General features: G+C 35.3%; 1 protein-coding gene across 1 annotated transcript in view; it reads left to right on the top strand.

Moving 5' to 3' along the window:
• The window catches only part of LOC124555964 (putative ammonium transporter 3), a 237,041-nt gene that overhangs the window by 171,487 nt on the left and 46,338 nt on the right, over positions 1 to 19,216 (top strand). Inside the window, exon 8 of the mRNA XM_047130011.1 lies at positions 8,779 to 8,867. Coding sequence (XP_046985967.1) covers positions 8,779 to 8,867 — 89 coding nt within the window. The remainder of the gene's footprint in view (positions 1 to 8,778; positions 8,868 to 19,216) is intronic.

Raw genomic sequence — 19,216 nt, 5'->3', positions numbered from 1 at the left:
AACACTGCACACGCTCCCATCTCTGATCTGCATTCAAGTCTTTTGGGACCCACCGAGATGAAACTTCCTGCATTCTCAAAATATCCATAACAGTGTCATGACCACGCCCACGGGAGATTCCAAATGTGGCTTCAATGTGCTGCTACGTTGTTCGACAATCCTTGAGAATTGTATCGTGAACTGCAGTCACTGTTTCACCAGTGGCAGTAGTGACAGGCCTTCTGCTCCTTGGCGCATCTTCCATACTTGTTCACCCACATTTTAAGTAGGACACCCAATTTTTCACTGTTGCAAAAGCGGAGCACTGTCCGTAAATGTATTCCGGATGTCCTTCACAATTTCCTTGGGCGTCATTCCCTACAAATGAAGATACTCAATCACAGCATGTTTCTTGATTCTCTCGACATTCGCTTAAACTACTGTATACAACGCATTCTAGCGGCAAAAGTAACGAAGCTGGAGCCGGGAAATTTGACTTGCATACCCACAAAAGGTCACCATAAAAGTAGGTGGGGTTTATTGTGCGAGACATTACGGTAACTATCACAGGCTAGAAACTTTTCGACCTCCCCTCGTATTGTGTTATATTTATTTTCATTTGCTGAAAGGGTGTGCATTTGTTCTATGCTTCTGCAGATCTGTATTTGTCGGTAGAAACAGGACGTGGCACAGCAACTACCACCAACCTATGCAAACTAACAGTGGGTAGCACTCATTGAGTAACTGTTGTACAATAACATTCATTTGTTACGTTTCGTAAACACTGCGGCGAATGAGCATCACACGAACGTCTGTATAATGTGCTGTCACAAAACTCATCTGAAGAGTGTTTTCAGTTAGTGAAAGTAACTGTCTCTCAATTTTTCCATAGTCAACAGTGAATTAAAGTGAACAACGGTGTATGGATGTGGTTTATCTAGAATTTTGTGCGTTTTGAGGTGTACAATTAGAGTGAAAAAAATGATCGATATTTTGCATCTCACAAATGAATTAAAGTCAAAAAATAAAATGAGTAAATCCAAAAAATGTAGTACCTGCACTGAAATATCACAAGGATAGAGTGAGTCAACTCAAATATTTCTATTAAAATTCGCAGTAACTGTAGTGACGGAAAGATATAGACCTAGCTAGAATTTCTGCTGGCGTGTAGCGCTTTGATGTAAATGGTGGTAGTCTCCTGGTCAGTGTCTCCAAAGTCGGAAATTAGATTGAAAGAAAGGAGGATGATGATTCCTTAAATTCAAGAGTTTCTTCAATCCATGGCAACCTGAAATTATAGTTTCAAGAATGACGTACGTGGCGAAAAGCGAATGTTTTGTTTCGACTGGCTGTCATTATATTCATGGTTGATTTATTCTAAAGCAGTGAAACGTGTGTTTTATAAGTTGTGTGTGCTTGTCCAACCACATATGATGCATCATGGTACACTCAGAACCGTTCATTCACCAATTTTATAATTTTTTTTTAAATCTTCAGAATGCATACGAATTCTGAATGGCATATAGATGCAGTCGAAAAGTCAGATAATTTTCTTAATGTTATGACAAACGAACCTACAAAAGTAGTAGCTCTCGTCAAAGAGAATTTGCGAAATTCGTACATTTGGAAAGTACCCGTAAGAAGCCACATATCTTCTCATAGAACCCAAAATGATTCAGATTCTGAAAGAGACTGTATAGTTTTACGTTATGCATTGTCCGACAAGTTGTGTGGGAATGAAAATACAATGTGGTATCCACAGGAACCGACTGGAAAAATTATGTTGAAGCTTATGGTAGACTCAAAAGTGCAAAATGAAGGAAGTTATCCACACAAAATTTTTAATGCTCATAAAAGAGTTAATCGGTGAAACAGGGTTACAATGGGACCAACTAAAAATACTCTATAAGACAAAAAAAGAAAAATGATGCACTATGAAGAAATTATCTGAATGGAACAGAAATCGGTAGATGTGATGTACATATAAAGACAAAAAATGATTAAAGTTGCAGAAAAATTGGATGATTTATTCAAGAAAAGGGCTTCACAAATTGAGTAAGACAATGATGCATTGGTCCTCCTTTGACCCTTATGCAAGCAGTTATTCAGCTTGGCACTGATTGACAGTCTTAGATTTGCTCCTGAGGGTTATCATGCCAAATTCTGTCCAACTGGCACGTTGGATCGTCAAAGTCCTGAGCTGGTTGGAGGGCACTGCCCGTAATGCTCCAAGTGTTCTCAGTTGGGGAGAGATCTGGTGACCATACTGGCGAAGGTAGGGTTTGAGTTTGGGAAGCGCGAGGACAAGCAGTAGAAGCTATTCCTGTGTACTGGTGGGCATTACTTTCCTGAGATGTAAGCCCAAGATGGCTTGCCATGAAGGGGAATGACATGGGGCATAGAATATCATTGATGCACCACTGTGCTGTAAGGGTGTCTTGGATGAAAACCAAAGCTGTTGTGCTATGAAATGAAATGGCGCTTCAGACCATCACTCCTGGTTGTTAAGCTGTATGGCAGGTGATAATGAGGTTGGTATCCCACTCGTGTCCAGGATGTCTCCACACATCTTCAGAGGTCATCGTTGGGGGCCTGGAATCTCCTTGACTGGAGTAGAATTGTCTTCAGTGATGTATCATGCTTTGAACTGAGCCCCAGCAACTTGCTGATTTCTGTCCCATTTGGATAATTCTTTCAAGCTGTGTGTGTGTGTGTGTGTGTGTGTGTGTGTGTGTGTGTGTGTGTGTGTGTGTGTGTCTGTGTGTGTGTGTGATTTGTCCCTTAACGTACATAATCTAAATCATTTAATTCAGGTACAGGAGGCATGTCAAATTTTGGTAAAATTTCACCACAAACAAAGAACATCTAATGTAAACAAACAGCATAATAATAATAGTAATAATACAGTTTTGTTATATATACATACTTGATTACCCCTTGCTCAAGTTATAATTTCATCCTTTGTGAATTCTTCTATTGAATAGTAGCATTTTTCCTACAGAATCTGCTGTAACCTCGCTTTTAAAATTTCTGTCTCCATGTTAAATATTTTTTTGCCCATTAATTTGTAATATATTGTCGTCCCAATATACTGAGGAGTCTGTGCATATAATTTCAAATGCTGTGTGGTAGCATAAAATTATTTTTATTTCTTTTGTTATATGTATGGTTAAAATTATTCACATCAAATAATTTTTGTCTGCTGTGTAGGAAAATTATAATTTCATAAATGTATATAGAGGAACAGTTAGGATTTAGAAGTTTCCAAAATAATGGGTGACAAGACTCAGTTTACTGTGCAGTACACATGTATCCCACAGTTTTCTTTTGCAGTTTCAGTTTCATGATACATTACTTGAACTTCCCCAGAAAATTATCCTGTATCTAATTACAGATTCAAAATAACTATGATAAAGAATTTGTTATGTACTCAAGTCAGTGGAATTCGCTAGTATATGCAATGCAACTACAAAACTGCTTAGTCTATTTGATAGGAAGTCAATATGTGTATTCCAGCTTAAGTTCTTCTTCACATCTAGTCCCAGGAATTTGAGCATGTCAACTACTTTCATAGGTTGATTGTTGTGTTGACTTTTAAATTCCACACATTTTGAATATTTGGTTTTGAAATGTACCATATGGATTTTTGCAATGTTCAGTTTCAATCTATTTAGCAGGAACCAGTTATCTAAGGTACCCAGTGCGCTTACAGTGGAGCTCAGAATTCATTCTGCATCATCATTTTCAATTAAAACAGGAGTATCATCTGCAAACATAACAGATGGGTAATTTATATTTATGAGTAAGTCCTTTACGCAGAATAGGAACAGGATTGGCCCCAAAATGGAGCCTTGGGATACTGTACTCCATTTAGAATAATAATTAACTGCATCTAAGGTGATAGTTGCCCTTTGTTATCAGTTGTGTAAGTACGATGTTAGGCAATTAAGAGCATTGTCCTTAATTTGATATTTGTATAATTTGTAGTTAAGTCATGGTTCATGGAGTCAAATGCTTTTTGTGAGATCGCAGACGATACCTGCAATTTTACTCCTCTGATCCAATGATTGGCCTATCTTTTCAGCAAAGTTGTTCACTGTATCCCGAGTGTTTTTTTCCTGGTCAACATCCGAATTGGTTACTTGTAATCATATCCTTTTTTATGATAAAGTTTAAGATGTGGTTTGCAGCTGCTTTCTCTAACACTTCTGACAGGACTGGAAGAATAAAAATAGTCCAATAGTTTTCCATGTCTTCCCTCTGCCCTTTCTTGAACAGAGGTCTGACTTTGGCATACTTCAGAACTTCGGTAAGGCATCCCTATTCAAAAGATTGGTTGAATAGTTTAATTGGGGGAGGTGCTATTATGCCATGCACTGTTTTAATCACTTTAGTGGGTCTCTCCAATTGTGAATGCATGAGAGTTTTTTATGTTCAGTGGGAGAAAACATAACTGATTACATTTAACATAGTTCACAGCACTTTATGGCCTCGATGTAGGAAACTAGGAGATGAAACTGTGACCATTAATCAGAAAACCCATCCTCCAACTTGAGATGAGCAGAAAATTTCGGGGATTGACTGGTTTAGTAACTTTGTGGGAAAAGATTCAAGACTGAAGATTCCGTTTCTTTTCTTGATAATAATAATATTGGTAATGGATTCTAGCGTAAATATTGGAAAAAGATAAGGTATTTACAGTTACTTGTTTGGTTATGTTCCTCTGTTTCAGACTGATTCTTTATTCCTTAACTTTTGAAAGGTCATCCATACAGTTTGTCTAGTCACCTAATGAACAAAATGCAATCATGTGGAACATCGGGCCACCTTTGTGATTAGTTGAAGAGATTTTATAACAGATAAAACACAGTATATCATTCTAATTGGAGAGAAATCGTCAGACATAGAAGTAATTTTGGCATATGTCAAGGAAGTATAATGGTATAATTACTATTCACAATATACTGAGTGATTAAAGATAAACTTTCAAATCGCTGTAGAAATAACATCACTTGTCAGAATGACATCAAATTGCAACGGAATATTATCGGAGAAGGGAGAAAACATTTGGCAGAAGAAAAATATATAGTTACAAAATGTAGCAGTAGATGGCACTGTAAGCATCATAATCTAATAGTGGTCGACTACAAATGACAAATGACTCATATAACAATGCCTAAGGTGTACGTTTGACAGTAAACAAACTGTACTGTACTACTCAGTGTCCATGGGTGTATGGGTGTGATACTGTTAGTTACGTAAGCTCATCCACCACGATGAGGTCATATCACATTGGATGGGAAAAGTCGATTTTTAAGTGTCCTGAGGCCAAAACCCGGATGAAAGCATCAATCAAAATCAAATCGGATTATTAATTTCCGTGTGACTGGCGGTAAACATGTTCAATATGCTGTCCACTGTTTTCTGCAAAAAGTTGAAATCGAGAAACAGCATGTTCCACAACTGATCAAAGTGTTTCCGGGGTCACGTTCAGAATGTGTTGCGTAATGCATATCTTCACTGCAGCTAAGTATGCAATAATGTCACCGAAAACAACATCTTCCAGATAGCACCAAGGCCAGTAGTCACACAGATTAAGATCAGGTGATCGGGTCGGCCAGGCTATAGGGAAATGGTGGCTGATAATTCTAGCATTTTCGAAATGCCGCTTCAGTGGCTGCTTAACTAGATTGTCAATGTGCAGAGTTGTGCCACCTTGCTTAAAAATGATCCCATCCACACATCCACGCTGTTGGAGCGCTGGAATGACGTGGTTGCGCAAAAGACTCTCGTAGCACTTAGCAGTGACAGTACGAATAACAGGACCGGTAGCAGATCTCTCTCCGAAAAAATATGGCACTATGATAAGTGATGCCATAAATCCGCACCACACAGTGACATTTTCAGGGTGGAGTGGTACTGGCTGATTTGAGTGTGGATTTTCCATTGCCCATATTCGACAATTCTGTGTATTGACATATCCTGTCAGATGGAAGTGGGCTTCGTCTGTCCACAAAATCTTCTGCGAGCAATCGTTGCCCACTTCCATTCAAGCAAGAAATTCTAAAGCGAAGGTCTCTATTGCTGGCAGGTCAACAGGAAGCTACTCATGCACAGGGGTAATTTTCAATGGACGACAAAGAAGGACCTTTTGTAGATTTTACACACTGTGCTCACGGATATGTCAAATGTTTGGGCAATTCTCCATGCACCACACATTTGCACATCCCCACTCGTCTCCTCCTGCATTGTTGTGGCCACTGCTTTCACTGACGTCGAATAAATTCGTTTCCTCCTATCAGGTTGCACACCAAAACAACCTGTCTTTTCGAATTTCCCAGTCAGTTTTTCCAGACTCACAGCAGTCATCAGACCAACGTCTTTTTTCAAATCCTCCAGTGTCTGGAACTTCTGCAGAGCGTTGTGTGCACAGTCAACATTCTTTAATATGGCTTTACAAGCAGAAAACGATCATGCATTGAGATTGTCATGGGGAACGTCACAGATGCTAAAGGAGGAAAAGCCATGTTTATATCAACTTCATTGGGTTGTGGGCATGAAAGGTGTTTTCATTTACATATTCTGACACATACAGTACCATCTATTGATCAATTTTCACGCTATTTTTTTCCTTCTGCCGCACATTTTCCCCCTTCTCCGATAATATTCTGTTGCAATTTGATGTCATTCTGGCCAGTGGTGTTATTTCTACAGTGTTTTGCAAGTTTAATTATAATCACCCTGTATATAAATGACCTAGTGGATAAAGTCAGAGGTTCTGGTAGGCTTTTTGCAGATGATGCTGTTACATACGGAAGAGTCCCAACAATAGAAAATTGTAGCCAACTGTATGTTTAACTTGGAATCAAGATTACAGTTAGGGGAACTAATTTCCTTTTGTTTCACTGAACCACCATCTCCCATTCATGGATAAAGTTCAAAAGTTCTGTTTAACACACCTTGGACAGGTATGTGCCGAGCAAAGGTGTGGGAGATGGGAAGTGCACCCAGGTTAGACCATGTTAGAAATATGCTCCAAAAGCAAAGAGAAGTTGGCCACAGATTTCAACATAACGAAAACATTGTGGACAAACATAAAATGGAAAAAAATAGTGCAAGGAGAGGCATATGTGAACCTTTCAATAATTTGAAAATAAAATTCTATCTACCAATCTATAGAAAATTCTAAGCAATTTTGGTCTTTTTTATTGATTTGTTATTCATATAACACTCAGTGACACTCAGTGATCATAATGTCAACTGAAATGGTGCATTACAGGGATAAGGTCATAATACAGAATTCCTTCTCTCAATACAGTTTCACTTAGGAAAGCAGTGATGTGGTTCTTCCTGTCAATCATCACACAAGTGCTAAAATGACGAATAACAAAATAAGTGACCATGGAATAGGAAGTCAACTGAGGTCATTTAACAGAGGAATGATGACAGTACCTCATGAAGTACCTAAATGATTCTGCACACAGTATGGGGCAGAACTCGCTTCTCTTTAACAGCACTACATGACAGGTTGCTGGAACAACAAAGCGTTGTAAGTGATGGGAAAAATTTATGGGTGAATCTCATTTTGAAAAAGGTTTGCCATACAGATGCTCACAATTATAGCCCTATATCACTGACCACAGTCTGTTGTAGAATTTTGAAAGATTTCTTATGCTCCTGTATTATAAATTCTGAAGACAAAAAATATCCTCTAGGAATGAAAATAGTTTCCACAGACAGTGATATTTTCAAACCCAGCTCTGTCTGTTCATTCACAAGGCCCAGAAAGCAATAGATGATGTCACCAAGAGTGATTCTTTGTTCCTTAATTCTTGAAGACATTCCATATGGGTACACAATGCCACCTAATGAACAAAATAAGATATAGTATACCAAATGAGATAACAGCTTGGGTCTTAACTAATGTTCCAAATCACTAAATGCAGAACTTAATAGAGCAATGAGACCAAATTTATATTTGGAAGAAGGCAGAATTAAATTCTCGTTTGTCCATCTTGATTTAAGGTTTTCCCTAATCCATTCAGGCTAGTACCTACCCCTTCAGTGAAATCAAGATTTTATCATATTCTGATTCCTTTTGCTATCCCATATGAGGCCTTTTGAAGCCTTGAAGTCATTCACAGAAGCAAACTTCTTTTCATCCCCACCAGTATGCAGCAGACCTCTCCTTAGAATATTTCTTACTGTGACTGACAACTTTTCTTTAGGATCCACTCATCCCAAACTTCTTTATAAAATTTGTTCTCCTGGGTAATTTTTGTTACCAACTGAAAATTATGCTCATTATATTTAGCTAAATATTTCTTATAGTAGCCATCCATTTCAGTTAACATGTTTCCCTCCTTAGTGTCAGAGCTCATTCCTCTGTTTAGGGCCACGGTCACAGGTTCCGATCCTGCCTCGGGCATGGATGTGTGTGATGTCCTTAGGCTAGTTAAGTTTAAGTAGTTCTAAGCCTAGGGGACTGGTGACCTCAGATGTTGAGTCCCATAGTGCTCGAAGCCTAAGCCTCTGTTTAGGGCATATGACCTCTATGTAAAACCTTGTAGAAGTTCCAATTTTATATCTCTGGATGATATGATACTGATTTGTCATGGTCAGTTCATCCCAGTCTTCTATGGATAGTCCAACCAAGCCCACACCATCCCCCACAAGCACTGGCAACCTCATGCTTGCACATCCAAGTAAAAGCTGAGCTGAACTGTCTGTGTTACTCCACAGTCTTCCTCTATAAACAGCCATTCAGTAATTTAATTTTTCTCTTATGCTTTATCACAGGAGGTGGCTGGTACATGTTGGGTGTGCAGCTTTTGTCAGTGGTCTGCTTGGTAACATGGGGCATAACAACAAATTTCCTGCTTCTCTTTGTAAGTACAAGACCAATTTGACTCAGCATGGTGCATAAATATAAATGAGTGATCTTCTGCAATAAAAACTGCAGTGTTCATTTTACACAGTAAACAAGTCTAGAAAATCTAAAACTAAAATACATTAGAAGATATTCGTTTAGCTATATTAAACAATACTATACGCTCGATGATCACAGGAAAAAGCACAACATAAAACCACACAATGAAGGAGCATATTCTCAGAAATTAGCTTTGACTACAAGCAGTGTACCAAAGCCAGGACAGAATGATGATAGTAATTATTTTTTGTATGAAAACGAAAATTCTCTCACAAAAATATAAGATTATGAGATACAATCATTGACCAGTGCTTGCCATCAGGACAAATGTCAGTATTGCTTATAGATGTTCTCTTTCATGTAACCACCCTTCCCCTTTTCCATCTTTCTCACCCCTTGTCACAACAAACGAACCAATCTCTCCCTATGGTCTGAGTGACTTGTCTTTCCTCTTTAACCTTCCTCAATCTCATCTTCTCTCCTCCCTGAGGCAGGAACTATTGGTTCCAAAACCTATCGCAGCACTGCCATTTCCACATTTCCCCTTAATGTAAGCATTGACCAGAACTAGGTTTTTTGTGTTAATTATCATGCTTACTTTCAGCCTATGTCATTAGTGAAGTTAGAAAGCATGAGATTCATAGTTATTTTTTAATGGCACTAGGAGTCTGACCCTGTTGCAGGAAGTTTCAGATATGATAGCGGCACCTTTGCTCCTTCACTCAATTTGAGGTAACGTTTGTAGTGATTACACTGCCAGTCAGTTCTCTCTAGCAACCATTTCTGTCAAACTAATTTCTATTTATGTGTCCTAACCAGCCTGAAAAATGAATTTGTCATTTTTCTAAAGGTTGTATTCATACATGGCGTTAAAAATCATTTATGGAAGTATACACTCTAGAGCCAAATCTATCAAACTGCGACCAGCATGGAACTTGGTGCACCATTTTTAAATGGTGATTTTCAAGAGACATGCTGCCCCATACACATTCTTCATTCTCCAGTGATGTTCATCGGTGTTCATTCTTTGGCAGCCAAGAAAAGAATAACAGCACATTGACTTTGTTTGAATGCATTAGGTAATGGCACCATAGTTCATATTTCCACATTTACCACATGTGCATTGGAAAGAAACAAATGCCACACTAATCCCTGCCCTACACATTAATGTGCATATACCCACATTGTAATCATGTTATATTGTGTGCAGAAAGACCCAGAAACTTTCTGATTGTCCATTATATGATTCCTGATAAGGGGTATCAGCCTATTCAATAGTTGGGGCAACAGGCTGTATAACTGACTTATCTGGCCTTCTAAAATTAACCAATATGGATTTTTTATGTAGGTATTATGGACAGCTGAAAGCAAGGTTAAACTACAGGCAATATATTTTTGAAAGATGTTCAACTCTACTGTACAGTTTAATGATGATGACATAATCTTGAATAAAATATTCTGAAGATAAAATAATTCCCATTTCAATCTCAAAGCAGGGACTAATGAAAAGAATGTTGTCATTAGAAAGAACAAATCTAACATTCTGTGGGTTAGTCCTTTCATGTCTGTTAATGAAGTAGCTAGATTAAAGAATTTGAAAACAGAAATGGGTTGGCTGAAATGAGATGTAATAAGAATTGTAGAACTGTGGTGGCAGGAAGAAAATGCTGCTGACCCAGTGAGTACAGGTTTACCATCAAAAAATTAAACAGGTGTAACACTGGAGTGGAACTAATAGGGAATAAGCACTAAGAATGTAAGTGAACCACTATTAACAGCAATATAGTAGTCACCCATAACAGGGAAAAGAACCTCTGGAGAGGAGAGATTCCAGCTGTTTGAAAATAAAGATCTCAGATGGAAAGCTAATATGAAACATACACAGAAAAGCTGAAAGGTGGAAGGAATACATAGTGTCCATACAATGAAAATAAACTTGAAGGCAATATTATAGAAATGTAAAAGGAAGTAAATAAAGATAAGATGGGGTTTATGATACTATGAGAGGAATTTAACAGAACTCTAAAAGACCTAAGTCTAAACAAGTTCCTGGAGTAGATGACATTCTCTCACGATTATTGAAATTCTCCAGAGAACCAACCATGACAAAGCTATTACACCTTCTATGCACCGAATAGAATGGATTAACGAGAATTGTTCATGTTGTAACTTCAGTAGTATCAGGAAGAATAACTGGAAGGAAACTGAAATCATTTATTTCAAAATGATAATTCCTGATGATGAAACTGTCACTACATGTTCATCACCATTTGAAGCCACTATGACACATTTAAAGGCAACAATGCAGCTGAACATCATGATGGTTCATTTGTAACACAGGCAAAAACAACTTCACCCAACCTAATGCTGGAGTAACTCTTCCCTGATTGTTACACATAAATGACACAATAATCTGGATGAAAATGCACTTGCTGTAGTTATTTTTAATATTTTGTCACAAGTTATGTGAGAATAATGTATAATTTGTGTGTCTGGATGAAAATAAATGTGACATGTGTGTTTATGGCTTTTACCCAAGGTATTCTATTTTTGTCTGAATGTCTAAGTTAACTTATCCAGAATCCCAACAACACAGATGACCTATAGCCTCATCTGTTCTGGGTGAACATGGTTCCACAATCATCCCAAATTCAAAAAAATAAAGTGCTGGCTCATTTCAGTATTACTGAGCCATCAGTCTGGTAAGTCATTTTCGCAAAATACTAACTCAGAATGCTTCAGGAAGAATGGGATGACTACTAGAAGATGAGATGAGGAATATCTGTTTTGATTCAAGAGAAATGTAGGAATATCTGAATGAATATGGACCTTATGATGCATCACAGAGGATGAATGGGGAAAAAGGCAAACCTACATTTATAGCTTGTGTAAATTTAGAGATATCTTTTGAAATTGTTGGTTTGAACACACTCTTTAAAATTCTCACTGTAGCAGAGATCTAAATACAGGGAGCAAAGGTTATTTACAACTTATACAGAAACTAACAGCAGAAACAAGAGCGAAAGAAAATGACAGGCAAGGAGGAGTTAAGACAAGGTTGTAGCCTTCCTGTTATTCAATCTGCACATTGAGCGAATAGTAACAAAAACGAAGGAGAAACCTGGAAAGGGAATTAAAACTCAGGCAGAAGAAATAAAAACTATGAGGTTTTTATCAGAGACAGCAAAGGACTTCGAAGATCAGTTGTGCATAATTAATAATGAATTGAAACGCATTGTAAAATGAAAATCAACAAAAGGCAAGAACAATAGAATATAGCCAAATAAATCAGTTGAGGGTATTAGAGTAGGAAATCAGACACTAGAATTGGTAGATGATATTTACGACTTGGAAAGCAAAAAAACTAATGATGGCGCAGGTAGAGAGAACGTAAAATGCAAGTTGGCAACAGCAAGAAAAGTGTATCAGAAAAGAGAAAGATATTGACATTAAATATAAATTTAAGTTTTAAGAGGTCTTTTACTGAAGGTACTTGTATGGTATGTCATCTTGTATAGAAGTGAAACATGATGATACATCATTCAGACAATACGGAGATGTTGAGTCACAGACAGGCACAACAAAAAGACTGCTAAAAATCTAAGCTTTCGGCCAAAAGTAGGAAACACACACACATTCACACAAGCAAAACTCACACTCACATGACCAGTGTCTCTGGACATTGTTATCCCATCCTGGTTTGTCCATTGTTTCATATCATTCAAATAAGAAGAGAATAGAAGCTTTTGAAATTCGATACTATAAACTAACACTGAACAATGGATGAGTTGATTGGATAACTACTGGGAAAGTACTGAATGAAAATGGAGAGAAAAGAGCATTACGGCACAACTTCACTAAAAGAAGTGATTTGTTAATAGGGAACATCCTGAGGCATCAAGAAATAGTCAGTCTGGTAAACAATAAAGTGTGGGGGTCAAAATATACACTGAAAACCAAGGCTTCACTACAGTAAGCTGTTCCAAATGGATGGATGTTGATTTAGGTATGTGGAGTCAGAGAGGCTTGCCCAGGATAGACAAGTGTGGAGAGTTGCATCAAATCTGTCTTTGAACTGAGGACTATATTAACAGCAACAACAAGGTCAGCCTCCAGCAAAGTCACTACTAGACCATTATAGGTCTTGATCTAGGTTTCCACCATTACTTGTTAATGATGTTGAAGATGAGCTACTCTGTCAACAGTCCCTCTTCAAGACCTGAGATGTCCTGTATGCACTGGGATCCTTGTAGCCTCAAGTTTTATGATAACTGACAATAGGAAATAACACCCAAAGTTGAACAACAGAGCAAGAAAAGTTAATCATTCACTCGCAGATCAAATTACCATCAGAACACAGAGCTGTTATATTTTTGTGTAAATAGAAACAGTTATCAAGTAATAAAAGTTTTTGATTTTTATATAAAAATCAATTTCTTCAGATACAGAATCAGTCACTGCCACATGAGTGTGTACTCCAGAACTCCTTGCAAACAATCTTCAGATACATGTTGCATTACATGGTTCCAGCACAAATATGCCTGCTAAGACAACTGTCCAGAATGTACCTACCATTAAATTATAGCTAAAATACCAGAATAGTGAAAGAACTGTTTTAAAAATATAGAAACTACACATTTGTAATGCTTTTTGCCTAATTACAGTACCTACTCACCAAATACAGAATGTGAGGTAGCAGACTGCCACAGTGAAAAAGACTGTTAAAATATTTGCTTTTGGATGAAGTCCTTCTCATGTACAAAACACACACATTCGCACAAGCACAACTCATGCACATGTGGCCACAGTCTCCGGGCACTGAGGTCTGACTGCAAACTACATCTGACATGAGTAGCAAACTTTTAGGGTGGGTGGTGGGGTGTGGAGGATGGAGACATTGGATGGAGGGTGAGAGAGATAGCATGGTAGGAGTGCAAGAAGATGCTAGTGCTGTCTGTGGGGGTGTGCAGGGACATGGTGTGGACGGCATTGGGTTGCTAGGTGCAGCATTGGAGGCTATGCTTGGGGTTGGAGATGGGGGTGGGGGGGGGGGAGAAGGAAAGGAAGAGGACAAAGGTGAGAAGTAGAGTAGGTGGTAGTGGGTGGATGTATGGGACAGGTCTTCCATCTAAGTCTATTGCAGGGATATGAGCCATAAGGCAATGGTTTGAGAGCAGAGGTGAAGTTGGGAGATCAGAAGATCAAGGATACTGAGTAGGAAATGAAGAACACGTTTTGTATGCAGTGATTGCAATGCAGCCACTTTCATTGTTCCAAGATGATTGGTCTCAACAGACTTTTGCTGCCATCATATGATTTTATGGAACTTGGCAACAAATTGCCTTATTGCATTACATGAAGGCAAAACATAAAAGGCACTCCACACATATACATATCTCAAAAAAAACTCAGTTGGTAAAACACACACACACACACACACACACACACACACACACACACACACACACACACACACAGGCACACACACAAGCATAGGTGATACATGTGTTTTATCAACTGTGTGCAATTTAGCAAAGGGTTTGTATCAAGATATGACAGTTTAAACTGGTCATCTTGAGAACTGTGATTGTGATGTACAAAGTGTGGATCAACCACAGTACATTATGTGTACCTTACAAGATACTGAATAGATTCAGTGGCTGTTGGAATACAACTGTGGGAGGGATGGGGAGGACATTCCTCATTTCAGTGCATGACGATTGGTAGTCGAAACCGTAGTGGAGAATTGGAGAATGTGATTCAGTTGCTACCTTCCTGGGTGATACTGAGTCACAAGAGAAGTGCTCCTCTGTGGTCAAACAGTGTGTATATGGGTTGTAATAGGTGACTGGAGAGACAAGGCACAGTAGATGTGTTTCTGGTACATTAGGACGGTAATTTTGATCCGTGAAGGCCTCAGTGAGACCCTTGGCGTGTTTGAAGATTATCACAACAGGCCTTAAACCAAAAACTTAATCTTCACAATGGTTGATATTTTCTAACAGTTTTTCACTTATGTTAATTTTTTAATATTTTGTTCTCCATGTTTTAATTTTTTCCAGTTTTAACCACTTCTTCATACTTCTTCATTAAATCCTGTATTTTGTACTCGTTTAGTGTATAATCTCTTTTGTTACTATCATATTGTTTAATGTGTGGTATGTGGTGAAATTTGTCTAAATAGTTGTGATAGAAAATGGCAGGAATTATTTTTTTCTACTGTTCTATTTTCTTCTACAGTTTTCAATACATCACCATCGAAACTTTTAATACCATTTGTAACTTTTACTGTTGTATCACTAACAGGTCGATTTGTTTTCAAATTCTTCATGTACTGTTCTTGGTTATTTCTTCCATTTTCTAAACTCTGCTTTTAATTATTATTTTATCATTCCATTTTGTTAACCTATTTGATCAACCTCAGGCTCAGAAGTTTATATTTTGCGAAAATTTAAAAAAATTAAAAACAATGATTTATATCTTTAAAATTTTACGTTTTTATAATTTTATATTTTTAGAAATCTACATTTATGTTGATAGGAAATCTTTAATTTTGTTTCTAGGTTTCCTTCATTAATTTTACTAGTCATGTCTGTTTTAATAAAACTTAATTTATCATTATTCCAACATTTACTACACATTTCCTTAAAATTGCCAAATTTTCAATCACCATCGACAAACTTATGATAAATATAACTTAAATTTTTAAAGCTTCAATAAAAAATTTAAAAATTTTAAATTATGATAATTTGCTTTGATATTTTCGAAAATGTTTGGCCTAAACAGAAACAATCTATTACTTTACATCTACCCCCAAGGAACTAACTATGTCATGATTTTCAATGTTAAAATTATGAAATATAACTGCGGAACTATTTCCACATTCAGCTAATAACATAATTTCATCATTATTATCAAGAAAAGTAGCGATTTTTCATTTTTATGTTTTTCATCCTTCTTGTAAGAGTTTTATGTTTTGTTCGATTGAACTCTTTAGAATAAATATATCAATGATTAATTTCACACCAGTTTAACCACCATGAGGCTAAAATCAATCATTAAAGACGTTTTACAACAAGAACTTGGTCATATTATGTAACATCAAATGGAACTAGACAACTGCTTACAATGCTTCTTATTTAACTTCTTTTCTGGAACATAGAACAGAATTAAGCAGACATTGTTGTACTTATTTTTTAATTTCTTTTCCATAATTCTCACTTTGGGTTGCCAGTCGCTTTGCACTTACGTAAATAATTTTCAATGATATTAAATTAGCTACTTATTTCAATGTAAAATTAATTCATCTGTTGTCTATGACTGATTCATATAACAGACTATTATATAGACATTGCTGTAGTTGGTTAATCTACAACTTTTTTAACTGCAAATATTACATCAAAAAATTGTAAATTATATGAAGTACCTGCAGTAGTCTGTACTGCACAACGTAGTTTGAAAAACTTTGAAAGATTTATATACAACTAAAAAGGACCTAATATATACATTATAGAAGAAAAAATTGTAACTAAAGATCTTAGTGACAATGATGAAAAATTATGTATGGTTATAAAAGATGGTATTGGATAAGTTGTAGGCTTTAATAATACCATCACTGAAGTCATAAAAAACTTTTGCCAATGATGTTCCTAAATTATTTCATTTGAATTAATCAATATACATTTTAATTTAGCTGATGGGATGTTTGCAGAAAAAGTAAATATTTTCGTCGAGCAATTAATATTATTGCTTCTTTTAAACATTACTTATAAATTGGTGATTCTATGTTTTATGATCCAAAATATCCTATAAGAAATCACGAATCAGAAATTTGTTACTGATCAAAAAGTAATTTGATAGATGTTAATGGTGCTACTGTAACAGTTAGTTAAGAAATGAATTGAACAATTTTAAAGGATTTGCTTTACTATGAATAATAAATAATTAAACAATTATGACAGTATTCAGTTCTTAAGCCTTTGATAAAAATTTCTTGGATTTGCGTAATAACCAAGTTGCAACATTTGTGCACAGAGAGCATCAATTTCTAATGTCCTTTTTTTTCTGTTCTTCTTCTTGGTGTTCTAATAACATAATAATGATATCTAAAGTGATGATCATGTAGTCTTAAAATAACGAAAATTGTTCTTTAATTAAGATCTTCTGTTTGTTGTACAGCATGTGTTAGTATTCCATTCTTTCTTTAACTCTCTCATTTGAAATTTCTATACTTTAATCAAATTTATCATGTGATTTTAAAAGAGATATTTGCCCTTTATTTCACTCATTTCTTTTAAATCATTATTTGAATTTCATCCTTCTTCCATATCGTTTATATGACCTTTATATAACACTATAAGTTTTTTTAAATTTATATTCACCATATTTACAAACTGATGTTAAAACTTCATGAGTAACACATTTTCTGAATAGTTTGGTTCCTCCCATTACTGTTTTAAATTTAAATTAAAGAATCGAAGCCTAGTTCATTGATGAATATTAATAATTATAGCCCTAGGGCTTAAATTTTTAATATAGATTTATCTTCTTTATCAACACTAGTCTAATTGCATATTCAGTATTCCAGAACTTCAGCAACATCTACAGCTTCAAAACAAGGCTTATTTTATAATCAGTCATCATTACAACTAGTTTATCATTGTATTGAAGTTTCCTGTTGCCGGGACTAGAAAAAATTTGTTAGATTTTTAGTTCTAATTTTTATTTTATATAAATATATCCCTAAATAAATGGAAGCCATTAAATCAAAGATTTGTAAACATTGGGGCTGAGAAATTTTATTTCCAAGAAATATACAAAAGATGACTATCAAAAAAGTGTAGGCTTTGTTTAAATGAACATCATAAAAATATATTTAATAAAAATAAAATTCTTCATCTGTGTGGAAAATATGTTTCTAAATATTATTATAATGTCTTAAGAACAGACTAAGTTCTATTTCTGATTAAAACGATAGGAGCATAATTCCTAAAAACATACATTCAAAAAATTGTGTGAATAGTCAAAACTACAGTTCGAATTGTTTTTATAAGTATGCAACATCTAAGATCAATATTCATTTACAGATAAAAATGAATTCTACGATATAAAGAAAATAAGAACATTTATAATAATTCTTAATTCTACAAGCATCAGCTTAAAATATTTCTGTGTATAAATGGGTCTCTTTAAAGTATTGGAAGAGTTAGGAAATTATAATACAAAAAATATTTTTGAAGAAACAACAAAATTGTAATTAGTTAAATCTAAGAAAATGTTAGTTATCACTGAGACATTCTACATTCAGAAGAAAAGTTTTCCAAATTTTATATGTATTACCAGCCTAAAAGATTAGTATGATGGTTGGAATTATCGCTTAGGGTCCAAAAACGTGTGATTGAATAATTTTTAATAGAAAACATAGATATAATAAAATGTGAATTTCATTCAAATTAAACCACATTAAATATAATTTATGTCATAATGACCATATGGTTTATTAATGTATTTTATTTTCAAAAATATCTTAATTTATCATGAGGGCATAAAATCTTTTTATTACTCTCAAGAAAATAAATTTCATGTTGAAAGCATTATTCTCATAGTTCTATATTGCTCTTTATTGTTCAATTACCACACTTTACAATCTTGTAACCTCATTTTACTTTTAACTGCATTTGTCTTATATTTCCTTTACATTCATCTTTCATTTTTACTATTACTTTCCTATTAACTTGATTTATATTACATATATTCTTTTCAGGATAATCACTAGTATTAAAATAATCAATAACTACGTTCAAATCTTCATAAAAATCGTCAGTTCTGTAGTGTACAAGTAACTAACAGCTAATTGATAGTAAACTACAATATTTCTCCATATTTTAGTTTCATAATATTAAAGTGAAAATTATGCATTAATTCTTTCGATAAATAATAAATACAAATTCCAAATTAGATATGTTTATTAAACCAAATTTTAATTTTATTCACATAGATACCAACTTAATTTTCATTAAATATTTTTCTTCCTTTAATATTTGGCTTAGCTGTTAATTAATTTCGCATTTACTCTATTTCTTATATTCATCTTTTTCCATATACTGAATTCATTTATTTGTAAAAACGTATTCAAAAACATTATTTCTTTAGTCTTCATTTCTGTGTTTAAATCTATCATAAATAAATATTTTCAATTTTAAAACTGAATGATTTTTTTATTTTCATTCCCTGAGAAAATATGGCTAAAAAATTCTGTTTAAACAAGCTAATTATATTTATTTTCTTTACTTCCTTTGTCTGAGACAC

Source organism: Schistocerca americana, chromosome X (genome assembly GCF_021461395.2).
Source record: "Schistocerca americana isolate TAMUIC-IGC-003095 chromosome X, iqSchAmer2.1, whole genome shotgun sequence".
Classification (NCBI taxonomy): Eukaryota; Metazoa; Arthropoda; class Insecta; order Orthoptera; family Acrididae; genus Schistocerca; species Schistocerca americana.
The sequence above is the reverse complement of the archived record's forward strand: the minus strand, read 5'-3'. Positions and strand labels throughout refer to the sequence as shown.